We start from the raw sequence: 27,738 nt of genomic DNA, 5'->3' as shown, positions 1-27,738 counted from the left end.
ATTTGTGTTTAGATTGTATGATATTAAAAATCGTTTGTAATAGAAATAAAAGTCAATATATGTTTCGAATTCAATAAATTTAGTGTATAAATAACATACGTAAATGGTAACTAAGCATAGTAAAGTTGCCCAGGACTCTTTATTATAGTTGAGCACGTGCTAACGTTCTTCCGGCATTCCCGAGTAGTAACCAATCGGATGAAAGAGTTTTCGAAGCGCCATCTATATTTTACGATAAAACCACGTGGGTGCAGACGGAGTTGGAAAGTCTGATCACCGTATGAACCAGGGAAGAGAGAGTCGTTTTATTTTAATTAAACAACTGGTCAAGTTTGGTTATATCAACCGGAAAATAGATAAATCTGTAATGACAGATAATGTAAGTAGGTTATATTTACTTTTTTTTTTTTGTTATTATTTAAAATATTTCATATTTTTTAACGTAAACTTGGCCACGTGTATCTTTTTCTAAGCCTAAGATATTAATTTATAACGTCATTTGTTTTATTTTTCTTTGTAATTTTGAAATTTTAAAAGTAAGTTTATTATTATATTGTTGAGACAGATTTTTTTATTGTTTGTAACGGATTCGTAAAAGGTAATGGGTCATTCTAAGTTAAGAGGTACTCACTGGTTAAGAGATGTGGCCACGACATAAATGTTAGAAATTTAATCTAAATATGTAACATTTTTATTGAAACAACTAATTTGTGCATATCTGCAAGGTGGCCAGTCAATTTATTTATTTTATCTTGTTTTATGAATGACCAGGGGAGATCTCTAGTCTCCCCCCTCAATACAGGGGAGAGACTAGGTCTAGGTGTACAGGGTAGGATACTTTATGAACAGGGGAGAGAGAGACTTTAACATTGCTTTATGAAAGAAAATAGACTTTTTTTTAAGAATCAACTTTATTCATTCATTTTATAATTATTAAATTATCAGACTGTTTATTTTCAAGCAGCCTGTTAATATCTTCATTCTGAGGAGGTGGTAGTAGCAGTGGGTCTTCATTATCCGAATTAGGAAGGGTTGTGGATTCATTACTTATGACTTGAAGTGCTAAACGACATCTACGATTCTTTGCTTTTTCTCTCCTCAATTTTCTAGCTTTTCTCTGTTCTTGGGGATCATTTGGTTCACAGTCTTAACAATTCCTTTTTCTTTTGATACTTTTCACGTTCTTTAAGTTTTTGTAGTGCGTATTTGTCAGGGTCATTTTTTATGCATTGGTACCTTAATCTTTCTGCTACACGATTTTTTTCTAGGCGTTCTTCACGTGGCATTTTTTTCTTGCTAACATATTCTGTAAAAGACACATTATACCATAATTAAATGTATGAGATAGGCTAAAAGAGTAAAAATGTATATTGACTAAATTACGGAACGACAGTTCACGTATTATCCATAAAAATACTCTGATCTGACGTTTTTATATCTCCCCTGGAATCTTAAAAGGCAGGGGAGATAATTTTTCATTAGAAAACCAAAATAATCGTAAGAGTATTTATCGTACATAATTAACAAATAAATATGAGAATCTATGCACAAATAACAGTAAATATACAAATAAAATGAAGTTCTTAGACAAATAATCACAAAATAAAACTTACCAGGGGAGAGATCACTTCACTCGTTCACAACTGTACCCACAGAGTAACATTTCCGAAATCACTGACAAAATGGCTGTGTGGTTAGCTCGCTTGATGCTTGCTGCTAACTTCACGTCCAATAAAATGTGTTCAAGGTCACAATTTTCCGCGACAAAATAAACAAACATCGTTTTTTGACGAATACAAAACGCCAGGGGACGAGACGCGAAGTATGCGGGACAAATTAGATGTAAATATTTTTTTTATGAAAAAGAAATATTACGTAATTTTACTTGTTAGATTACAATAATTTACTTATCCTATTTTTTAAAATGAACGATTTTGATATTTTATTAGATTTCTATGTATTTAAAATTACTGATACACGAACAGAATCAGTTAGGGGACAGACCAGGGGAGATATGTTTTTCATGTTTGAAGTACTATTGAGACTAAATTAAGTATATTTAAGTAATGAATTTAAGTGACCATAAAGAAGATGGTGAGTTTTGAGAGATAATAACATTATTTCAAACAAATTTTTGAAAAAAATGTGATTTTTTTTCTCAAGTACCTCTTAACTTTGAATAATTTACATATTAGGGTCATTCTATCTTGTTATAGTGTGATAAATTATTTTTAAAATGATACATTAAGACTAATATAAATATNTGTTCCACGAATAAATGCAGTTGTAAAAGCAAGGGACTCTTGTGCAATTCAAAATGCCATAACAGTTTAAGTTGTTGCAATAAATAAGATTGTATAATGTTAATCACATAATTTGTGTGTAAGTTTATTATTGTATTATTTTCTTTAATGATATAGAATGTACTGTTCATTTTAGGTTCAACAGTTTATTTACATGTACTATTACTTAAGCTTTCTCCTATTTTGACATATTAAAAAGTTGAATTTTTGTCTTAACATAATAAAAATATTTTTATTCAACATTCATCATCAGTGCATTCTGAATGTCGACATTTGCCGGTGCAAGTGAGAAATAACGATATTTAGCAAATATTTCGGACATACACGAAACGACTGTGTGAATGTTGACATTCGCCAGATTTCGGTCATTCACAGTAACAAATACACAGTGTACAGTAATTTACCTGATAAGACAGACCTCAGAAAAATACTTTGAGGCATAAAGCTGTCTATGATGAAAATTAATTATCTAAGGTTATTTTTGCCCTGCCAGGGTGTGGCTGAGTTATCCGGAGTGCCGAGTTTGAGGCTCTACTGTACTACTAAATCAGAAACAAAAAGCAAAATTGCTTGCTTTAAGAAACTGACAATATTATGAAGCATTTTCAGGTTATCTTCAGCACAATTTTAACTACTTGCATCCGAAAAGACCACTGTAAATGCATTCAGTTCATTTTCTACTTCCAAATAATAATAAAATCATTGCATACTTCTGGTAAAATTTCATTAATCTTCCATATTTCCTTAACACACTCTTTTACCCTTCTAATTATCAACTCTGCTAGCATGCCAATTATCAGACATCTTATTGGTACTTCTCTTCTCTGCTAACAGAACCTACCATCAAAGTAGAAATAGGATCTATGTACAGTACAGTCATATGGAGCCTATATATCAGATCCAGAGACACATTCTTCTAGCATCTTTCTTCATTGTCACTAGTTTTCTTTTAGAAGATATTGCTGGTTTGTAAGGATAAAAGAAAAACTAAATAAAATTGGCTTAAAAAAACTGCAATGCTCATGTTCACTATACATACTAATAAAAAAAGTTTACAGTTTTTGTATGCTAAAATAATTTTAAAAACTGAAACTGGCAAAGGCTTTTGTTTAACTTTCCTAGGCCCTGTTCAGCAATGCCATATATCAGTATACCCGTGTCTCTACTCTCGTCCCTTCGTGGAATTCTAAGATTTTTATTTTTTCTGAATATATCATTTCATAAACAGGGTACAGCCTATACATGTATAAATACAGTAGTTAGAAATGAGTTCAGCATTGCAGCATAACTAGACTTAGGAAGAATTCTGTAATACTGAACATGGCTCAGAAGTCAAATATTTATAGTTCATTTTTGAACTACAAATTTGGTATTTTATTTGATTTATAAAATTTTTTTGAAATATATTAAATCTATTTGATCATATCATTTAAAATTTACCATAATTATTATTATTTCTAGGATGTCGTCTTGGGTTATAAATATGGCAGAACTGCCATGCTTAAGTCTGGAGGAAACAGATTTTTTCAATGAAGATGTAAGAAAAATGACACAAAATAAGTTTACCCATTAATAAATAATTGAAATATAAATAAAACATAAATAAACTCCCATTTATTTAGAGTGTAGAAAAAATGTAACAATTATTTAATATTTAATTCAGAATTACTTATGGTTGTTTTCCTTTTTTCTAGCTTGATCCTGATACTGAATTCAAAAGTTTAACTAAATTCAATTTAGATGATTTTGTTGATTCAAGTTTGGTATGATTTTTTTAATACTAATTTTTAAAATAGTTTTAGAAATATATTTAACATAATAGAGCTTATTTATAGAAAAATAAAAATTATTTTAATAAATTTATGAATAAAACAAATTTATAGTAGTTTCTCTTGATTTAATGTTTAAAAACTATTAAAATAGGTAGATGCATCTAAAATTGTATATAAATTAAATGACTTTAATCAACTAATATATGTATAGGAAAGCATGTTGTACCTATCTATTTGAATACTCAATAAATGATGTATTAATTTTAAGAATCACCTTAATTTTTTGAATATTGTATCAAAGAAAATTTTTTAGAAAATAATACTGTTTACTTTTTATATATAAATATCTAGAAATCTAATAAATTTGTAAAGCCAATTACATTATTTAATTAATTATTAAATAATTTGTCAGAGGGAAACGTTAGGCATCATCTTTTTATTAAATTTAATAATAAGTTAATATTTATTAAATAATTTATAATATTCTGGAAGAAAAGAATATCTGGGCTGATTCTTTTCTTCCAGAATAATAATCTAAATCACGGGTTCCCAACCTATGGGTCGCGACCCAGAAGGGGGTCGCGACGGGCTTTCTGTAGGGTCGCCAACTTATACAGTTAACTAAAAAAAATGTTCATTATAATGCAATTTTTATTTTTAATGGTGTCTTGAACTTTGAATAATTTGATATACAGTCGACCCCCCTATAACACGGGTTCCTATAGTTCGGATTCCTATATGACGGCGAAAAAATTGTGACGGTATCCGTACAAACAAGGTAAAAAAACTCGTATAATACGGTAAAACGGCATCGAGCAGCCGAACTACTTTTCGCTGTCCAGCGCCACGCTTTAGAGAGTTTAGGCGGGTAAATTGAGTTTACTATTGTCTGTACAGTATTATATATAAATTATATATAAATTAGGTACTGTATATATAATTATATATTAACTTAATTTATTGTAGCTTTATTATAATTATATATATACTTTCCGCCATCCAGCGCCACGCTACAGAGAGTTTAGGCGAGTAAGTTGAGTTTACTATCGTCTGTACAGTATGTAAATTAGGTACCGTAAGTCTAATACAGCACTAATTTTATACATTTCTTGTGAAAGAAACATTTCTTATTCAACGGCCATAAAAATTATTTATATTAATGATGTCTCCAAAGTTCAACGAAGTTTTCGCAGAAAAATAACTTATCAGAAATCGCGGCCGCCGTTTGGTGCGCTGCTCCGCAACGAAAACAAGCTTAAGCAATGGCGATGTCGAATGGCGCACACTCGGTAAGTAATCCTACAATTTTTTGTTTATAGCATAGTTTATACGGATTATTCCCAAAAAACTTATATGTATTTTGGAAATGTTGAGTCAAATTAGTCTAGAATCGGTTAATTTTATGGAAGAAAACCTTTCAAACAGCCGTAGTCCGCAAACTTCACATGTGTCGGGCTGTGATTGGCAAGGACTCGTACAAAATTGATTTATAAAGAACGGAATGTATCTACCGTGTTATAGGGGGGTCGACTGTATTTTTTAAAAATTAAAATAAGTGTAATCTAGGTACACTATTCCGTCACAGTTGGTTGAATCATCTGTTCAGAGTTTGAGAGGAATAAATTAAATGTTGAGAATGACATGAGGTTGGCGTTAACAAAAACTCACCCGCGAATTTTAAGGCTGGTTAATAACATACAATTTCAACAATCGCATTAAATTATTAGACATAATTTAAAATAAAATTATACTAAAAACTAATTTCGTTGTTTTTTTTTAATTACCTTATTAAAAATGTCTTTTTCAATAGTATCGGGATCGCGGGTCACTTGGCTTTTATAAAAAGGGGTCGCCACCCGAAAAAGGTTGGGAACCGTTGATCTAAATTCTATCATATTTTGAGAATGAAGCTAAATAGCTTTCAAAAATGTTAGTCAGGCTTAAGTTGATTACATTTAATTAAGTTACTTAAAAGGATCAATAGAAAAAAATCTCTTTAATGTTTAGTAATATAACACATTTCAAGTTTTCATTGTACAATATCACAGATTGAATATATTTCAAAATAAATGCTTTTTTCTGCTTATCAATCAATCAATGTCAGAATGCTTATCAATCAATTTTTTTTCTTTTAGAATGAAGTTTATGGAGATATTGTAATTCCAACAGACTGTGAAATCTCTAACAAAGGAAATGACGAGATAAATGAATTAGACCCGGTAAAAATTTTTTAAAATATCGGGCATATAGAATGCCACATGCTAGCATAACTAAAATACTTCCTTATGTAATTTTTGACTTAAACAATATCTTCAAAATGTTTATCATTTGAGAATATAAATTTAAAATATGGTGATGAAAGAATATAAATGGTAGCAAACACAATATTACTGTTTTTAACTTAACATTTTTTCTAATTAAAAAAATATACAGAAAGTCCTCAGTAGACATCATTTTGTAATGTCATTAAGGGAAGATACAATAACATTTTATAATTGTTCATAGTTATCATTGTTGAATTTTCTTTATAAACAGTAAGTTTGATTCTGTGAAAATAAATGCTGGAGATTGTAAACAAGATTCAATTAGAATAGTATTAACTAAATTATAGCTTGATTATGTCATTTAACATATGGTAAAATTGGTTTTGTTATATATTGTTTTGTTTAACATCACAGATTTCAAGTCTATTGATGGTAAGTGAGGACTTGCTATATATCATCTGTTTAATGTAAAAGTGGAAACAGTTTTATTAAGAATAACATAATAAGGGAATAAGATACAAACTCAGTCTAATGTTGTTTGTTTGACTAAGAATATTGACATTAGAATTTAATAAATAAAATATATTTTCAACAGATACAAAATTATGTTTTCAGGAATAATTTTTGTATATCAGAAATGGACAACTTCAACTTCTTTACATCACAAGCACAATAAACTGCTTTTGCTTGGCACTTAATATAGATAATTCAGTTTGTTTGGTGTTGTTTTTTTTCCATGGAAATTTCATCAGAGGCTAATAAATATGATCAATTATAGTTAGTTACATTTGTAATGCCATAATACATTTGTATTATAACATATTACTGTTTAATGGCATCAATGATCATGTTTCATTTTTAAGTGATTTTCTGATAAGACATTTTCTCAGTGGCATGCTGTGCAGGGGCGTGCCGTGACATTTGATGATAGGGAAGCTGTGTTTCTGTAAAAAGCCAACATCCAGGGGCAGTCAGTCAATTGCATGTCAGTGATGGTCTAGGGCAGTGATTCTCAAACTTTTTCGATCCACCGCCCCCTTTGTTCCATAAAGTTATACCCAATGCCCCCTAACCCATTTTCTCTTGTGTGAGAAAAGGATTGGAAATATTCTTAGGAAAACTTTTCTATGAATCTCACACTTTGTGCCCTTACTGTACATTGTTCTCATCATCTGGAAACCATTAAACGCNGTCATTTGTTCTCTAACTAATTCGTTTTAGGAGCAGGTGTTGTCCATGGAAATTTCCAAAATTTACAACTTTTCGGTCACTCTCGTAATAAAGACGAAATTTTTCCAGTATTCTAATACAGTATTTCGAAGAAATCAGTCCCCCCTGTACTCTGCTATAGATTGTTTCAGTTAGGCTTTTATTTAAGTAATATTCCAGCTCTTTCATCAGGGTTTTGTTTACGTTGCTTAATTATTTAACTACTTCTTAAGTAGAAATCAGTTACTTTGTACTCGAATATTTGTAGTCTCGGGAAAAAAGTGGAAAGACAAATTTTTATGGCAAACGGATACATAAATCGTAAATTTAAGGAAAATAAATTCTAGAGCCTTTTTCTGTATCTCGTGCATCTCTCTCATTCATTAAATTTAGTTGTAAACGATGCTATCAAAGTAACAGTTAATTTTTAACATTCTACAAGAATTGTACAAGTTTTTTTCAACATCCCCTTACAGATGGGATACACGAAATCGTAATATCACTGGTTTCATTGAAACCAGTGATATTAATCTGTACAGAATTTCATCCTGTCAACTATACAGAACTATCGTAAAAACATACCAGTAAGTTCTTATCGGTTGGGTTAAGTTATAAATCTACTCGTTATTCACGTAATTGAAATATCTAATGGGCAGGTGGCTAACAGCCCAGAACTGGTTCTCGATAGAATTGGAATCGTTATATGTGTGTAGCTTCCACCCAAGGTCGTAGGCTTCCACCAATTCAATTATTTTATTAATGCATAAAGATGCATGTCCAGCACCACTAGGCATAGCTGGACATAGGTTACAGAAAATGGATTGCAAATAAACAATTTCACATAAATATGTAAACGCGGACAATATATAAACTTTGAAGTGGATACAGTAAGCAATGGGCAATTAGTGAATACAATGCAATAGTACATATGGTACATGGAATTTACAAAGGAATAAAACTTGACAATATAACTGTAGAATAGGCAAATACAGTTGTAGAATGAATAAGCATATATGAAGGCACAATTAATTGTTGATACTTGAGCAACAATACTTATACAATGGAGAGCATATAATATAAGATGAATAAATGGTGAAAACAGAATACAAAGAATAAAGTACACAGTACTGATAAGTACACCAATACAATGTAATAGCATTAGCAGGAAGAGAGACTATACAGTATATACAATCTGAATTACATATTACCTAGAAGTTCAGTTACTAGTGGGGACATTAGTCCTCCTGTTGTACTGGTAGATGAGTTGTAAAAATTGGTTGAAGGTGCCCATATCATTTATCAGGTCACTCAAGAACTCGTGATTATTACTTGGCCAGTGGCCATGCTTGTGGTTGATGAGGATGCGAAGCTGTGATCTCTCAGGCTCCAACATGGCACACTCTAGAATGTAATGGAGGCTGCCATCCTGCATATTACAAATAGGGCAGAGGCCACTGTTTTGTAGGTTGACGAAACGCTTAAGGTATGAGTGAAAGCGGCCGTGGCTGGTCAGAAATTGCATAAGCTGAAAGTTGGGTGTGATCCATCTATAAGAGTATATTGCAGAAATATCCGGAAAAAATTTATATGTAATATTTTGATTTAAGTCCCAGTCGTTTTGCCAGTTGGTGTGAAGATCGGTCCATAGTAGCTTTTTGATAGTACAGGTATGTAGGTTAAATTTGCTGTAGTCTATTGGTAAAGTTTCATCAGTGGCCGCAGATTTGGCCAGGGCATCTGCCCACTCGTTCCCAGTGTTGCCCTGGTGGGCTTGTACCCAGATAATTCTGATAGAGTTATCAGTGTATTTGACGGCCTCGTGGATTTCTTGTGCGATGGGGTGGAGATTCTTGCGATGAAGGAGAGAAATAGCAGAGCGAATGGAGTGTGATGTTCAAGTTATGGTAGTTTGTGGTGCACCACTCGATGGCCAACTTGATGGCAAGCAGCTCTGACTGGAAGACAGAGCAGCTGCCATGCAAGCGGGCTCTGTGATGAAAGATCTCTGTCTTGTTCTGATAGGCAACAAAGCTGCAGCCTACATTATTATCACTTTTTGACCCATCAGTATAGATGTTTATTGAAGGCTCAGGATGAGAGTTGTGGGAGAGGTTAGTTAACTCGTTCGGGTAAGGGGATTTACAAAAGTCAATAGGACGCTCGAGCAAGTCAGCCCGAATGATACCTGTACTGGTGACGATGTCGTTGCCCCACTTGATGTTCCAAGTGTCACTGAATAGATTGATGACTATCAATCGGAGGCTTTTTACATATTACTTGAAGGCTGGCATTAGGGGTGGTGGCCTTTGCGATGTGAAGCATGGCAGTCCGCTGGGCGGAGATGAGCCTCCGACGTGGGTGGGATTTGGCAGCAGCCTTTCCCGAAGTACCGCACCCATAAGTGATGATAGGGACGAAAATTGAATCGTAAATTATACTCATAGCTTCTGAGTTTAGGCCCCAGCTATTTTTGGCCACCCTGGTANCTTCAATTATATGAATATACTTTTAAAGAAAATTATAATTAAATATAGTTTTGCAAAGAAACGTACATAAAAATATAAAATATTCTTTACTTTTTAAATCTTAAAACAATGCACTTAGTCAAATAGCTCCCTATGAGTGGCTAATGGATGGAATCGAAGAAGGTTGCAGTGTGTGCATACACGCGGACTGCCAAATCCCCAGGGTGCCGATACTGGTCAGTGTCAAATACCTCTTTTGTCGCATCATTAGTATATCCCAAAGGACGCGACAGGACTGTTGTACATTTTAAATGTTTCTCACCATATCTTTAAAAATCTAAATATGTTAAACTTAATAGTCATTTGTTCTCTAACTAATTCGTTTTAGGAGCAGGTGTTGTCCATGGAAATTTCCAAAATTTACAACTTTTCGGTCACTCTCGTAATAAAGACGAAATTTTTCCAGTATTCTAATACAGTATTTCGAAGAAATCAGTCCCCCCTGTACTCTGCTATAGATTGTTTCAGTTAGGCTTTTATTTAAGTAATATTCCAGCTCTTTCATCAGGGTTTTGTTTACGTTGCTTAATTATTTAACTACTTCTTAAGTAGAAATCAGTTACTTTGTACTCGAATATTTGTAGTCTCGGGAAAAAAGTGGAAAGACAAATTTTTATGGCAAACGGATACATAAATCGTAAATTTAAGGAAAATAAATTCTAGAGCCTTTTTCTGTATCTTGTGCATCTCTCTCATTCATTAAATTTAGTTGTAAACGATGCTATCAAAGTAACAGTTAATTTTTAACATTCTACAAGAATTGTACAAGTTTTTTTCAACATCCCCTTACAGATGGGATACACGAAATCGTAATATCACTGGTTTCATTGAAACCAGTGATATTAATCTGTACAGAATTTCATCCTGTCAACTATACAGAACTATCGTAAAAACATACCAGTAAGTTCTTATCGGTTGGGTTAAGTTATAAATCTACTCGTTATTCACGTAATTGAAATATCTAATGGGCAGGTGGCTAACAGCCCAGAACTGGTTCTCGATAGAATTGGAATCGTTATATGTGTGTAGCTTCCACCCAAGGTCGTAGGCTTCCACCAATTCAATTATTTTATTAATGCATAAAGATGCATGTCCAGCACCACTAGGCATAGCTGGACATAGGTTACAGAAAATGGATTGCAAATAAACAATTTCACATAAATATGTAAACGCGGACAATATATAAACTTTGAAGTGGATACAGTAAGCAATGGGCAATTAGTGAATACAATGCAATAGTACATATGGTACATGGAATTTACAAAGGAATAAAACTTGACAATATAACTGTAGAATAGGCAAATACAGTTGTAGAATGAATAAGCATATATGAAGGCACAATTAATTGTTGATACTTGAGCAACAATACTTATACAATGGAGAGCATATAATATAAGATGAATAAATGGTGAAAACAGAATACAAAGAATAAAGTACACAGTACTGATAAGTACACCAATACAATGTAATAGCATTAGCAGGAAGAGAGACTATACAGTATATACAATCTGAATTACATATTACCTAGAAGTTCAGTTACTAGTGGGGACATTAGTCCTCCTGTTGTACTGGTAGATGAGTTGTACAAATTGGTTGAAGGTGCCCATATCATTTATCAGGTCACTCAAGAACTCGTGATTATTACTTGGCCAGTGGCCATGCTTGTGGTTGATGAGGATGCGAAGCTGTGATCTCTCAGGCTCCAACATGGCACACTCTAGAATGTAATGGAGGCTGCCATCCTGCATATTACAAATAGGGCAGAGGCCACTGTTTTGTAGGTTGACGAAACGCTTAAGGTATGAGTGAAAGCGGCCGTGGCTGGTCAGAAATTGCATAAGCTGAAAGTTGGGTGTGATCCATCTATAAGAGTATATTGCAGAAATATCCGGAAAAAATTTATATGTAATATTTTGATTTAAGTCCCAGTCGTTTTGCCAGTTGGTGTGAAGATCGGTCCATAGTAGCTTTTTGATAGTACAGGTATGTAGGTTAAATTTGCTGTAGTCTATTGGTAAAGTTTCATCAGTGGCCGCAGATTTGGCCAGGGCATCTGCCCACTCGTTCCCAGTGTTGCCCTGGTGGGCTTGTACCCAGATAATTCTGATAGAGTTATCAGTGTATTTGACGGCCTCGTGGATTTCTTGTGCGATGGGGTGGAGATTCTTGCGATGAAGGAGAGAAATAGCAGAGCGAATGGAGTGTGATGTTCAAGTTATGGTAGTTTGTGGTGCACCACTCGATGGCCAACTTGATGGCAAGCAGCTCTGACTGGAAGACAGAGCAGCTGCCATGCAAGCGGGCTCTGTGATGAAAGATCTCTGTCTTGTTCTGATAGGCAACAAAGCTGCAGCCTACATTATTATCACTTTTTGACCCATCAGTATAGATGTTTATTGAAGGCTCAGGATGAGAGTTGTGGGAGAGGTTAGTTAACTCGTTCGGGTAAGGGGATTTACAAAAGTCAATAGGACGCTCGAGCAAGTCAGCCCGAATGATACCTGTACTGGTGACGATGTCGTTGCCCCACTTGATGTTCCAAGTGTCACTGAATAGATTGATGACTATCAATCGGAGGCTTTTTACATATTACTTGAAGGCTGGCATTAGGGGTGGTGGCCTTTGCGATGTGAAGCATGGCAGTCCGCTGGGCGGAGATGAGCCTCCGACGTGGGTGGGATTTGGCAGCAGCCTTTCCCGAAGTACCGCACCCATAAGTGATGATAGGGACGAAAATTGAATCGTAAATTATACTCATAGCTTCTGAGTTTAGGCCCCAGCTATTTTTGGCCACCCTGGAAAATGAGGCTGACCCTGTCGCAAATATACTTAATGTGCTGTTCCCAGGAGAGATGGTAATCTAGTGTGACCCCCAGATATTTTAGGGTTTTCTCAATTTTAATTGAGTGACCGTCCATTTTGATGGTTGGAGTTCTTTTGTAGAGATTGGGCTTGCGAGGATTGGTGAAAATGATACCCTTAGTTTTATGGGGGTTGAAATGTAATTTGTGGTGAATGCCCCAATGATAGATGTTATAGAGGATACTAGAGGCCTTCCTTTCAAGATCTGCTCTGGATGAGCCGTTGACCAAGACCATTACCTCGTCTGCAAAGGCGGTAAGGGAATCCTGGCCAAATGTGAGTTAAGAAAGTCATTAAACGTGATATTCCATAGCAGGGGGCCGCAGACAGAGCCCTGCGAGCAACCCCTGGCAACGGTTTTTTGGTGAGAGAGATTGCCGATATCGAGAATAGCTTTCCTGTTGTTTAAGTAGTGACGGATAAGGTTGAAGAGGTTGGTGGGGCAGGCTACGTTGTTGAGCCCCTTGAGGATCAAGGGCCACCAGATGCTGTCAAAGGCCTTCTCGAAGTCTAGGCTTATGCCTAAGACATATTTGTACTGGTTGAGGAGTTGGTGAATATTGGTGGTGACATTATGGATTGTGTCATTAGAAGACCTTTGGTGCCTGAAGCCAAATTGTGCCCCATGGAGCCTGTGTGTAGCTTCCACGTGCCAAGATAGCCTTGTGGTAATTAATTTTTCTAACACCTTACCCAAAATGGGAAGGAGCAAAATCAGCCTGCAAGTGGACGAGCCAGGTTTGGGAATAGGAACCAGCTTGGCTACCTTCCAGGCTTCCGGGAAGATGCCATACTGCAGGCAGGTGTTGTAGATATGCAACAGTTGAGTAGGGAACAAGTCCCAGAGCTTTTTCACAAGTTTTGCTGAGATGCCTTCAATGCCAGGCGCTTTAGTAGCTGGAAGCTCACTGATTATCTTATCCACCTCATGCTGATCGAAAGGAGGGGTGTTTGGATTGTTTATGGTAGTCTGCTTTCCTGATATCTTGTTGCCATGTGTCATCATCTGCAGGGTTGACATCGAGGCAGGTGTTTATTTTTTTCTTCATGACGTCTGATAAATTATCATTGTTACTTGTTTCAAGGATGTGACTTCTTTTTAGCTTGCCTGTGCAGAGCTTTGTTATATAGCCCAAGGGCTTGCTGGAGGCTTTTGTACAGTAGCTCCTCCAAGAGGTGATCTTTGCATTTTTTATTTCTTGCTTAAATCTTCTGATTCTGCAGGTATTGTTCTTTGAGGTGGCTGCATTCTGGTTCACTTCTACAATTTTGATATTTCTTCCGGAGGTGTCTAACACTTTTGCACATATCGGAGAGCTTTGTATCCCACCAGGGAACAGCCCTGTGAAGGTGAGAGGTACGTGGAATGAATAGATTGCAGGCTGTGTTAATGTTTTCAATAGAGCTGTCAAGAAAATTACTGGCGTCATCAAAATCACTGGGGTTGTAAGTGGTGAGTTTTGTCCGAAGGAAGCTGGTGAGGCCATCCCAATCAGCACGTGATAAATTATAACGTAGTGAAAGGTTGGTGTTACCAGTGGTAGTTACATTATTTATCGTAAAGTGGAGGTAGGCATGTTCACTGAGTGAATTCTCCTGGAGGACCCTCCAGCCCGTGACGAGATTAGAGCACTGAAATGAGGCACCAGTAATGTCAATCCAGTTGTGGCCCCTAGAACTGTAGAATGTTGGTGAGGAATGTGGATCATTTATGAGAATTAAGTTATTGGTGGCGAGAAAATCACCTAAGGCAGTCCCTCTGTCGTCCCCCAGGCAGGGGAATGTGAATTGAAATCACCAACAAGGAGAAGGTTGTTGTACTGAAGGTTGTTGATGGTGTCTTGGAGAAGGTTAATATTGTTATTATAGGGACAGTAGACATTAATGATAATGAAGGTGCTGTTATTTATAGTTGTCTCAATGCACACAATGTGCTCATTGCTGTGAAGAAGAATTGGAAAGTTTTTGTTGTTTATGACAGAGCTAGCCCAGGGGTAGTTCGTTGTTCCTTTTATGACAGTAGTGGAAGTGGGAAGACATGCAGGGACGTTCCTTTGACAATATGGCTCCTGAATGAAAATAAAGTCGTATTTGTTGATGTTGGCAGTTAAGAGAGAAGTGGCATTAATGCCTCTGCCCAAGTTGATTTGGAGAAAACTTATTTGTCGTCGATTATTCTGAGCCATAATCGGTTCTGGAGATAATGTTTAGCTTGGTTCTTTGATAGACTGGGCAGGAGCTGTCTCTAGCATTATGATCAGTGTTGGCAAGTTTCTCATGAAGGCAGTTGCAACATTCTGGTTTCTTTTCTGTTAGGGCAATCTTTAAATGAATGTTCCTGGTGGCAGTGGCTACAAGTATTTTTAGTATGGGCACAGTTTTTTGTTGAATGCCCGTAAGCGCAGCAACGGAAGCACTACAGGACTGGGCAGAAGTCACCCACCCTGCAGTGGGACCATTCGATATTGATTTTTCCGATCATTAGCAGGTACTGTTGTAATTTAGGTGTGACTTCTAAAACATGATTTTTAAATTTGGCTTCTTTTTTCCCAGTGGTAAATTTTATTCGAAGATGTTGACCAAATTCCTCTTCAGAGAATGTTTCTCTGATGAGGTCGTTCTGATCGTACATGGATTTTATAATGCACTCATTTGACTCATGGTTGGGGACAGAGTATAAAATCATGTGAGGCTTCCTTTTCTTAGGGAGCCTAGCACTGACTTCAGGAAGTTTTTCCCTGATGCTAATTTCGAGGTTGGCAATATCATCTTGTTTTTCGAGGTCAATTGCAACACTTCCACCAGCAATCTTTCTAATAAGATCGACACCAATTTTCAAGGCTGAAGGCTGGATTTCCATTTGCAGCAGTTTCTGAAGTTTTTCACTAGTGCTGTTTTCATCCATGCTGTAAACCAGCAGGACATTATTGGAAGATGCATGCGTTGTTTGTTTTGCTTTATAGGGCATGTTGACGTTAATACCCGATTTTAGCACTGTGCTATATAATGGCTGGGTATAAGCAGTTGTTTTTGCTGTCCCCATGGTGTTTAGCTTTTCTAGGATATTATCCTGTTTTTCCAAAATTTTGCTGTCCTTCTTGTCTTCCATTAATTGGTCTAGCCTGGCAGAAATTTCTTCTAGTTTTTGTATACCAGTGTGGTTGGTGAAAATGTCTATTATACGTTCAACACTTCTGATGATATATTTAGGATGTTGCTGTTTGCCAATTTTGGTGTCTTTATTATTAGCCAGATAAGCCTTGAGTTTGTCTAAGACCTCGAAAGCAGCCATCTGCTGGTCGGTAGTATTTAAAAAATTGTCCTCAGACATGGTTGCAGATAAGACACAGTGTGGGTCAGTTCCCACGCCAACATTAGATGCGCAAGGAAAATGGAAGAGCCTGGCCAACACACTAGTTTACGACCGACACCAAAAATTATCAACTATGTGTAAACTGAAGTACTGAACAGAAACAAAAGAGCAGCGGGTACTCACTGCGAATATTTTACTTTGTAATCCGAAGGAATATGATCCGTGGAAGGTCTCTGTGATGAGCCGCCGGAGAGAAGTTGCACTTTCCCTTGGTGAACACTCCAGAAGTTGAGGCACACAGGTGAAGTCTTAGCCAGCTGTCTATAAGGCTGAGGTCTCTGTTGTGAAATGGCCAAGCTAACTTGGCTGGTGGAAACACTGGACGAGGAGGAGGCTTAATCTGTGTGGAATGCAACAGGTGAGGGTTATGGCACCAGCTGTCACTGGCATCCAAACAGATGGGAAGGACTGGTTTGCTTGGTTAGCAGGTCTTCCACACAACCAAAAGCAGATGAGGGTGTCACACCAACACAACTAAATATGCAATACACAAGGCGATGACACAACACAATATCCACCAGTTTTCCAATGGGCATGTAAATACAAACGCCTGGAAGATGGAATCCTAATATTCAAAATGGCCAATGCCCTAGTCTTGGAGCATGTTCCAAAGCCAGGAACACAAGATGGATGGCACAAAACTCCCAGGCTAAACTAAATAACTTTAGGTAAAAAGTTAGACTTAGCGCTGCTAAGCCTAATGCCTTATGCTATAACACAGGAGATAACTAATAGGCCTAATATTAGGCTTAACCCAGCTAAACTTTGCAAAAACAGACTCTGCAGCAGAGGAAATACACAACTTACCTGGTTGAAGAACAAGCTAAAACTCCGTAGGCTTCCACTGGCTAAACCAGGTGAGGTTGGTGCTCTGTAAAGCGCATGCACAAATCTGGCTTTTTGGAATCTGACAATACAGAGATTCCACTCTGCCACTAATATTTGAATATACAATAGCAATATTATTATTATTTTTTTTCACGTGTAGTATAGAAATTTGTAATAAGATACGTAATGCGGTTATAATAAAATATTGTGCGATTATTTTCATATAATTAAAATTAATATGTATTTACTTTTTATAAAATACAAGGGAAGCAGCACTTCCACCGCTTCTAATGATGGCACACCACTGATGCTGTGACATTTGATGATAGGGAAGCTGTATTTCTGTAAGAAGCCGACTTCCAGGGGCAACCAGTTAACTGTGCGTCAGTGATGGTCTAGGGTCCATTCCTACATGTGTGGTGACGGAGGAGACAAGAACGACAAGTTACTGACAAAACCCGTTTATTTTATGTTAAAATAAACGGGTTGGCACAATAGATGAGAAACTGCTTTTTTTGTGCATTGACACACGGCTAGGGAATTCGATCCTGGCCCTTATTTCTAATCCCGAGATTTCAGGATTATACTTAGTCAATCTAGGGATCTTGGGATTATTTCGGTATTGAGGGTTAATAAAAAATAAGAAAATCTTACAGAAATCAGCTCTTTAATCAACAAATCAAAATTTAGACAAAAATCAACATATTTTATAGTATACACCTAGTTAATCTAATCACTCTAACTAATCAGACTAACCAGACTTAAAATCACTCAGTCTTTATGTTAAAGTTATTCTTTTCCAAGCATCACTGAGATCTCTTTAAATTTACATAAATTGAAAAAATCTTTATGTAACAAACTATGCAAATAAACATTGAAAATTAACAAAAATCTCTCTTAACATTGACTAAATAGATGACTTTAATGTAACAACCTAGTAAGTAGGTAGTAAAGTAAGTTTCTCAGCAAAAAGTATTTTAAAATAATATTAATTGGTCACATTTTTCTTAAATATAATGAAAACTAATCTAATAGGAACATTCTAATCTGAATTGCAAAAATATGATCTGAGAAATAACAATGCATCCAGTATCTCATCACCAAGTCTGCTTCTCACATTTGTTGCACATATATGCAGCTACTGAGAAAGTGTGTTCAGGTTTGATGGCAGTTGGAAGAATTATTAGTAAATACTTAAGCCTGCTCTAGGTTATAGCTCCAAGTAGAATTTGAAGACTCACAGATTCATTTCTTTCTTAACAATTTTGGAAAAATCATTTTCATTTAATGCTTCAAGAGACATCATTTTCATGCTGTTTTCTATTTCCAGCTGAAGCTTTTCTTTGAGCGTCAAATCACTTTTTTCTGTATTTGTAGGCTCAACTTGCATATTTCGTTTCTCTTCATCATTTTTTTTTTACCATTTAATCTCTCAATTAATGGAACAATCTGGTTTTTTATCAGGACTTTGCTCAGACTTGAAAATATATGCTTTATTTCATCATTGTCAGCCAAATTGTCACTATGTGGATTTTGTAGGTAGCATAAAATGCCACTCAACTCATTTCTTCGGTGATCTTTCATTTTAATATTGTTAAATGTAAATATTGTTAAAATATAAATGTTTAAATGTGTAAATTTCTTAATGTTAGAGACATTAATATATATAAATTATAAAATATTTTTTTCCACAGGATAATACAAAATTTAATTTGATAGATTTTGTATGTAATGAGGATACAGAATTAAAGGATTATAATAAAAAAATAGATGATTATCAATCAAGTATAACTGACTTCAGAAAGGATTTTCTAAAAAACAATGAACAGATATTGAAAAGTGAATATTTAAATATCAATAGTAATGATAAAAGGAAATATATTTTACATTCAGATGAATATCAATGGACTTTTCAATCTGACATGACATTAAATGCATTAAACAGTGTTAAAAATATAAATTATTTATCTAAATATTCAGAATTGACTTTAAGTTCAGATATAAAAAATATGACATTGCATAAAAAAGAATCCAAAACTCTTCATAAACCTATGTATTCAAAAAAATCAGAAAAATTGGATGTAAGTGATGATCTATATGAACAATTTGATGATTCATCAGATGAAGAAATTGATGTTGTTACAGTAGATGAAGAAATTGATGTTACAGTAGATGAAAAGTCAATCACTGTTGTACAAAATTTTCAAAAGCTAACTATGGAGAATTTTTCAGTGAAGAAATTTTTAGATGAAAATGAATACTCAGGACCAACAAAGAGCAAAGCAGCACAAAAGAAAAGCCAACGAAAACAGAAATCTAAAACAAGCAACAATATAAAAAAACCACCTCAAAAATTTCTTGCTAGATCACAAATGAAAAGAAGACAAAATGGCAAAAAAGACAGCAATCAACTTCAATTGAATGAAAAAAAAATATTATCTCCAATTATGTGCAATAAAAAAAAGGATCAAACAGAAAATATAATTACACAAAATATGTATAAAGGGAGCGAAAATCACAAGATTACAGACATGTGTAATACTTTTGAAGAAGAGAAAAATAAGGAAACTTGTACAACTAAGAAATTACACCAAAACAAAAATAAACAGCAAGAAGAAAAACATCAAGTTCAAGCTGCTAATGTACAAAAACAAAGTATAAATGTAGCATCTAGTTTTCGACAAAATGAAGATAAATTGAAGTTATCTGACAACAAGACAAATGAAGGTAATAATTTTAAAATTACTATACAAGTATCCCTCATAACATGGTACTTCAACACTGTTTTGTTGTAACATGGTTGGAAAATTGGAGAAATCCCCCATACAACACAGTTCCCGGATTTCTTCTAACACAGTTTGAGAATTTGGGAAATCATTTGTACAAAATTTCACAACCATTAAGTACAAACTCCATTATTCAATATTTTTTATTCAAGTAATCGTGTGTTGCTCATGGATTTTAGAATATTGAAATTTTTAATTTCTTCTGTGACATTTATCAGGTGTTTACTTTAATGAAAACTGATATCCCAATTTTTTCTTTCTTGTCCTAGCTTTCCTGTCAACCAGGTGTTATTCTCATTTCTTTTAGACTTTAATCTTTAAGACTGTCACTATGTTTTGTTTTTATAGATTATCTTTGTATTTAGTAAAGTTTATTTAAACATTTTAGGTAAATGTTATTAAACTCTTTTTAACCTTAGGTAAGCAATCATTCATAAAATGACTAATGAAATACAGCAGTATCTTGGTACTTGAACTATATCCCAAACTTGATCAATTTTGTATTTAAACACAGATTCTGAAAAAAGTCACTTGGTACCCAACTGAACAAACACTACCCACTAAAACAAATTTTTGATTAATTAATAACATATTTTTATTTCGTCATCCATAAAAGATTTTTATAATGAAAATAAAAAATATGAAAATGTTGCTGATGCTTTTGATCAAAATCAACAAAAGATCAGAAGATAAGGATACTTTGTAAAAACAAAATATTTGTTTAATTAATATTAATGCATAATATATTGTGATTGTTAGTTAATTGATTGGAAATAAATTATTGCTAGCTTTAATAAACATATTTCTCTTAGTAATGGAAAAGAATAGTACAGTTTTGTTAACTCTTGGAACCTAATCCTATGTTTTGCACTACTCCTTTGTTTCAAATAGCATCTATTTGCATAACACAGCACTTTTTTGGAACATTACTGTGTTATACAAGGGATACCTGTACTTATATTAATATTATATTATGATTATCTTTTAAATTAAAATGCTAATTACATTATTATATTTAGAAAATTTATTATTTTAATATAATATGGCTAAATTTTGATATAAATATAGTAAATTTAAAATTTTTTGATCAGTTAAATGGCTAATAGTGTACATATCATAATCAGTTATATTCCTAATAATAATAATCTTCTGTAAGAAATAATTACTCTTGCATTGATGTTATTATCTAATTTATTTAGTAAAATGCAAAAAATCAATTATATTTTGTCTTTATAAATAATTTTCATTCTATATGTAGAACAAAATGTCATTACTAGTTTTAAATCAAATTTGAAAGATAAAATAATAACTATTGGGTAATGAAATAAATTTATTTATTAATTAAAAACATGAAAGCATAATCCATCAAATAGTCATCCTTTTTATTTGCTTTCATGTTCCAGAATACAATTAATGTTGACCATGACCCTTCTTTGATGGTCTCTATTTCTAAACCATGAGCAGCTTTCTTTGTAGGCTACTTATCAACTAAGAAGTTTACAAAGAAAGTTCATGGTCGTCATTAATTTCTGCTGGCTGTTGTTGTTTTTTTTACTTTGCTTAGTAAAATCATTGGAATTGGGCTGTACTGATGATAATCAAGTGATTTACAATGAGTGAATTCTATCGTCTTATCTTGAATTTTTGAGATTCCCCAAGAAATTCAAAAGTTTTTGAAAATTTAGTGTTTAATAATTACACTTAATATTAATAATGCTAATAAATATTACTGTTTTTTGAATAAATTTATTTATATTGTCTGACCAGCAAATTGTTCATAAGAAATTGTTTTCTTATTTACTGTTTTATTTTTAAATTTACTGAATTTATGAATTAGCATTAAACAAAAGTAAAATATTTCTTACACAAATAACTTATTAATTTGATTATAAAAAGAATTTGAGAACTAAATTATAATTGTTTTATTTTTCTGTAGCTATTTTAATTCAATCTAAACTTTGTAAAAAAATACTACAATCAAAGAATCAAGGGAAAAATCAGATAAATTCAACTGAAAATCTTGAAGGCAATGTTTCATCAAATATTACTCAGAAAAAGGAACCAAATGATCCTGACTTAAAAGGATATTTAAAGATTATAAAAGATTGTCCATTGGACAGTCCAAAACTTTTAATTGNACAGAAAAACTAATTATTTACTAGTAGAGAGTAGAGTATGTCAACAACATAGAATAGCTCATACGATGTTTTTGTGGATAGTCGAGGTTATTACCCGAATTCCCGAATCAGTGCGAACATTTGCACCAATAGTAAGGCAGTGCTGCCAGATGCAGGAAAATAAAATTTGTTCATTTGAAAAATTACAAATAGGACATAATTCCATATACGCTATACAGTATTATGATTGCTGACCTAAACTAAATTCATAGGCTGTTGATAGTTTGGTGGTCGTCTTATAGAACAGATATATGCTAAAACTATAAAACTTTGATGAAAATTTATACCTCATTTTATCTGAAGGTCATCTTATCTGTGGAAATATACAGTTGATTTATTTAATTATTCTATAGTTTCTAATACATAATAGGCAGTGTAATAAATAGTTTTTTTTAAATTTAATTATTATCTCTTTATTGAACTTTTGTCCTACATTGCACATATTACTCAGAAAAAGGAACCAAATGATCCTGACTTAAAAGGATATTTAAAGATTATAAAAGATTGTCCATTGGACAGTCCAAAACTTTTAATTGATGATAAAATAAAACCAGATGATATATATCCAAGAACTTTCAAGAATAAAAAATTTGATATTAGTAATTTAAATCAACCACATATTAAGAATGAACTTGATAAAGTATTAAGTCCACAATTTTCTTCTGAACAAAACTGTAATAATAATTATAAACAAAAAGCTAGACCGTCATTAAAAGCAAAAAGTAATAAAAAAAGGCTATTATATTCAATTGCTTTAGACCATAATTATGCTCAACCCTTCAAGCTTGGAATAGATTCTCAAATTAAAACAGAAAGCATTTTAATAAATCAAATTATGTCTTCAGAAAAAACAAAAAATGAATCATCATCTGTGAATGCATTACCAAAAAATGAAAGTATAGAAAAAGAAAATATGTACAAAGAAACAGGATATGAGAATTTTAATACAGAATTTCAAAATCACAGTCAGAAAAACAGCCATCAGGAAGTCTGTTCAAAAAAGTTAGTTAATATTATGAACACTAATTTTGATGCAGTTTGTAAAGTAAAAGAAAATAAACTACAGTATTCTGTTACCAGAAATCTAAAACAATTGTATTTTCCATCTAAAAATGTTAATTCACAAGCACTTGCTTCCTTAAGTTCAAAAGGAGAACAAACTGGAAAAGTTTTTGAAAAAGATATGGATGTAAAGCAAAGAGAAAAAGGAAAAGATAATATGCTGAAAACTGTAAGTAGTATGCTCAATCTAATATTCAAAAACTTGTTGCTCATTGTATTTTAAAAAATTTATTAATTTTTAGTTTGTCTTTTCTCTAATTTCTCCAAACAGGAAGAAGACAATTATAAAACTGTTGCAAAAACAATAATTAAATATCCATCAACATATGGTAGAGGATTTATTACATCAGATAATGTTAGTGTTAATAGGAACTTAAAACATCATCATTCTTGGTCTAAAAGTTATTCTTCAAGATCCCGATCAAGATCTAGTCAGTCAAGTGAATCAAAATATAAATCTCATAAATCTTCAGATTATTATTCTTATAAGAAGAATATTTCAAGTTCTAGGTCCTCAGATAGATCCCGATCAAGATCTCCTAGTCAGTCAAGTGAATCAAAATATAAATCTTGTAAATCTTCAGATTATTATTCTTATAAGAAGAATATTTCAAGTTCTAGATCTTCTTCAGAAAGCTCCTCTGAAAATGATTCACACTATAATTATAAAACATCACAATCATCACCAAGATACTATCATTCTTCTCCATGTTCAAAATATAGTTCAAGTTATGAATCACATTCATCAAGGTATTCAAGGAGGTAATGCTTTAAAATTTTTATTAAATTTAGTTCTTTCTATATTTGAAATCTAAATTATATAATACAATAAAATTTGTGTAAACAAGAATCACACCATGCCAAAATTTTTTCTGTCTTCAACAAGTTTTAGTAACTTTTTTAATCTTTAAACTATACAAGATAAATGCCACACAATTTACATTAATTTTTTTAATAGTAAAATCACTTTTACACAAGTAAAATTTTATTAATAGCTTTTATCTAAATTAAGTGATTCCAAATACAGATGGGAGTATGTGAATTCAGAATTGAGAACTATTCAAATCTAAAAAGTTAGTTGTTAACACACAATACTAGGTGAATGGGCAATACCATGTTGCCTTATTGCTTTTGAGAAATTACATTTGTTACTTGTTCTTGAAAACCCAGTAATACAAACAGTGTTTAGAACAAAAAGTAATAATATAATTAAAATAAAATTAAAGTAAAGTAAAATTACTTAAAGTAAGCTTCCAGTTTTCCAAAAGACAATGTTCATGCAATACCAGGTTTATGAATAATAATTTTGATTATTTCTCTGATAAAAACAGTCCATGTGCTACAATATAATTTTAATAGCATTCCAAACTAGTGTAAAACTATGCATCACAATTAGTTTTCCCAATTCTGTATTTACATTACTCACAATATCCTTTTTATGCTCATTAATTCTAATTCATATTGATCTAAATAGTTATGCTGATGTAGAATGTGTTGTGATGAATGCAAGATAAAATGTAAATTAATTGAAAAAACTAGAGTATATTCTATCTTTATAGTTAGCCAAGTGTTTTAAATTAGACATTAAACTGAAATATCAAGCCTTTGGCAGGTCATACTATAGTTTATAGGTAGTACTGCATGTAAAATTTGTTACAGTAATTGTATTGCATGTGTACTTTATATATAGACTAGCTGTTACCCGAGACTTCGCCCGCGGAGGTTTTGCAAGCAAACCCCATTTATATTCAGTATTTCAACAACCATAGTAATTGTTATATAACACCTACCGCTGTGAATGATGAGAATTGCCGAGAATCAAACAAACTATTTTCAATTTGATCAATTTTATGGAACGTTTACAATTGTTCTATAATCGAACCAATATGCAATAACAAATTTGAATTTAAAACGGTTCGAACATTTTTAAAATCAAAACAGATAAAAATATTTATTACAATGTCTGAAATGTTATTAATTTATGACACGTAAGTACTCGATGAAGACTAAATCCTCTCCCGCCTGCGGGGGAATTTCGAAAAATCCCTTCTTAGTGTGCGTTTCCATGATGTACCCTAACTGTCTACCAAATTTCACCTCTTTAGGTTAAGCGGTTTGCTCTGTGCGATGATGAATCAGTGAGTCATTCAGTCAGGACAAGCAATTTTATATATTTAGATTATTGCACAGTTGTTTGTACAATACTTTCAGTTTAATTTAATTAAAATTTCAGCTGATATAAGGTTGCCTATCCTTTATAATCTGCATGCCTACTGATAAATGACTGAAGTGAACTCATTTAAAAAGGGATTTTCAGCATGGACTTTTTTTCTAGACTCATAGTGGAGATATACTCAATAGGGAGGTCAGTCCCTACACAAACAATGGGGAATTTCCAAGGTGGGCTCATCTTGTGAACACATTCTTAGTAAACACATCTCCCTAATGAATGCACCTCATACGAGATATGAGAATCCAAACTTTAACAAAACTTAATTGTTGAGCAAGTATAGCAACATCGACGATTGTTGTCCTCAGCTACCTGAGAAAATCTCCACTTACACTTTCCAGACAACGAAAGTAATGCATTCCCATGATCTGCTGATCTCTTAGCCGGGCAATGTCGGACTGATATCAAAGTTGTTGGCTGAATAGTCATTTGTCGCCCGTTTCTCCAGGAGTAAGGTCGTCACAAAATTTCTCCAACTTTTAATTGTGCCAGTGCCCAATCCTATCCAACTGGATATCTCGCCTACTCGCTTTTAAACATCACCTATCATTGTGCCTTTAAAGATGAACTATCGGAGATTCAAAATCTTACTTACAATCCTAAATGAGACTGTCACAACGAAACCCTAATCCAAGATCATCACTCTGGGAACATCCTCTACAAAAGGTATTTATCGTCACACAAACCTTATGTGAACTCTTTATCCCGTGACCCCGGGCATATTTAGATGCATTTTTCTTGATTTGAACTCGTTAACAATATAACATGTATAAAATGTGTATAATTATATAATTTCCTTTTAATAATAAATGATTGTTAAGTAACCTAGTCCCTGTGTGCACCCCTTCCCACTTGCTACCTCGCAGTCTCCATCCCGAATCCATTTGCTCATTCATGCGACTGTTTGCGTGACCTACTTTCTAATCAAACCACCATCGCGGCTTCCAGGCCAATCGGGATACGGTGGTGTCATTCCTGACAGGGTGTTGAGGAGGTGCTGACTCTCCGGTCACAGAGAGATGTATTCATTAGGGAGATGTGTTCAGTAAGAGGTTTTACTGTATATGTTGGCCTTAAGCCTTTCAGGCAAATATTTCAGATTTATTTATTTTCATGTTTTCATGTAAAATTGTGTGTAAATAATACACAAATTGTTTATTTACACACAATTTTACTTGCTTATAAAGTGTTCTGAAAGCTACATATAAATTACAGATTTTATTAAACTGCACATAGAAACTTGTAACTTTCACTTATTAGTTTAATTTTTATCGGATAAAATGAAAGTTTTGTATGAAATTATTTCATTTTGGCATATTCTGATGGTACGAGGGCTATTTTTTAAATAAGGTCTGTTTGTGAATGAGAGTGAGAAAACATGTGATTGAAGCAGTGTGCATGAGCATCTTGCTTTCAGCATGTTTTGTGCATGTTTAGATACCATTTGCAGCCATATCACCTGTCTGTGTGCTGAGCTGTAGAAGTTTATAATGTTTAAGAAAATTGAGTCACTTGCTGACTAAGATATGATCTGTTATTCGATTTCAGCATGAAAGATCATGGTAACTGTCTTTTCGGACAAGAAAGGGACTTTGTTAGTAGATTTTATGCCAAGAGGCACAATATGATTATTGTGCCTCTTGGCATAAAATCTACTATGCTTCTGATGCTTATTGTGTGACCTTGAGAAAACTCCACTGTGCCATACAAGACAAGCAGTGTGGCATAGTGTCTTCCATCGGTAGATTTCTTTGAAGTCTGAATAAAAAACTTTTGAGCAGTATGGTAAAAATGGTAATTATGTAGAAAAGTATGTAAAATATGGAAAAAAATATATTTTAACAATATTTACAGTTTTTAATCTTCTGAAACCGTGTTTTCTTAATTTGATTCACTAACACAATGTGTGTTGAAATTGTAACACATCTTGTGTTAGTGAATCAAAGATATTTACAATATTTTTCTTATCAAAAAAAATTTAAAAAATACCCTTTGTATATCAATGTTAGCAAAGTATATCATTTGTTACTTGTTTTTGGAAACCCAATAATACAAGCAGTGTTCAGAACAAAAAGTAGTAATATAATTGAAGTTAATTTTATTTTAATTATATTACTACTATCATCTGCTAGGTGAAATAAAATTCTGCTTTTTAGTTCATTTTGTATCTCAAAGATTCATGTTCATTTATAATTTTCCCTGCCACACAGACATGTAGAAACCTAAGCACAAAAACTGAGTGATTTACAATTACTCCTCACAGTGTTTTATGCATCTCAATTGGATAAACATAAATGTGGTTTTTTTTTCATCTCTACTAATACAGCCTGGTAGAGTGTGTGGTATG

At 33.4% G+C, this 27,738-nt stretch overlaps 3 protein-coding genes across 5 annotated transcripts in view; 2 read left to right on the top strand and 1 right to left on the bottom strand.

Moving 5' to 3' along the window:
- Window positions 1–276: 276 nt before the first annotated feature.
- LOC111625318 lies at window positions 277–22,073 on the top strand. Its single transcript, XM_023368443.1, has 6 exons — window positions 277–379; window positions 3,765–3,840; window positions 3,998–4,066; window positions 6,211–6,294; window positions 18,831–19,863; window positions 21,859–22,073. Coding segments are annotated over exons 1-6 (1,479 nt in total). The 5' UTR covers window positions 277–377.
- The window catches only part of LOC111625324, a 26,297-nt gene continuing 9,430 nt past the window's right edge, over window positions 10,872–27,738 (bottom strand). For 2 of the 3 annotated variants that reach the window (XM_023368451.1, XM_023368450.1), the window contains one exon: window positions 10,872–16,648. In XM_023368451.1, the coding sequence (XP_023224219.1) occupies window positions 15,352–16,266 (915 nt within the window). In that variant the 5' untranslated portion in view covers window positions 16,267–16,648 and the 3' untranslated portion in view covers window positions 10,872–15,351. Of the gene's footprint in view, window positions 16,649–27,738 lie in introns of those variants that run through there. The other variant, XM_023368452.1, reaches the window with a different exon arrangement.
- The window catches only part of LOC111625323 (peroxisome proliferator-activated receptor gamma coactivator 1-alpha-like), a 21,734-nt gene continuing 16,542 nt past the window's right edge, over window positions 22,547–27,738 (top strand). Inside the window, exons 1-2 of the mRNA XM_023368449.1 lie at window positions 22,547–23,330; window positions 23,433–23,923. Of these exons, the coding sequence (XP_023224217.1) occupies window positions 22,935–23,330; window positions 23,433–23,923 (887 nt within the window). The 5' untranslated portion in view covers window positions 22,547–22,934. The remainder of the gene's footprint in view (window positions 23,331–23,432; window positions 23,924–27,738) is intronic.

The sequence above is a fragment of the Centruroides sculpturatus genome, unplaced genomic scaffold (assembly GCF_000671375.1).
Source record: "Centruroides sculpturatus isolate CEXI.00-Female unplaced genomic scaffold, Cexi_2.0 scaffold428, whole genome shotgun sequence".
Lineage (NCBI taxonomy): Eukaryota > Metazoa > Arthropoda > Arachnida > Scorpiones > Buthidae > Centruroides > Centruroides sculpturatus.
Note: the sequence above shows the minus strand (reverse complement) of the source record. Positions and strands in the feature narration are given on the sequence as shown.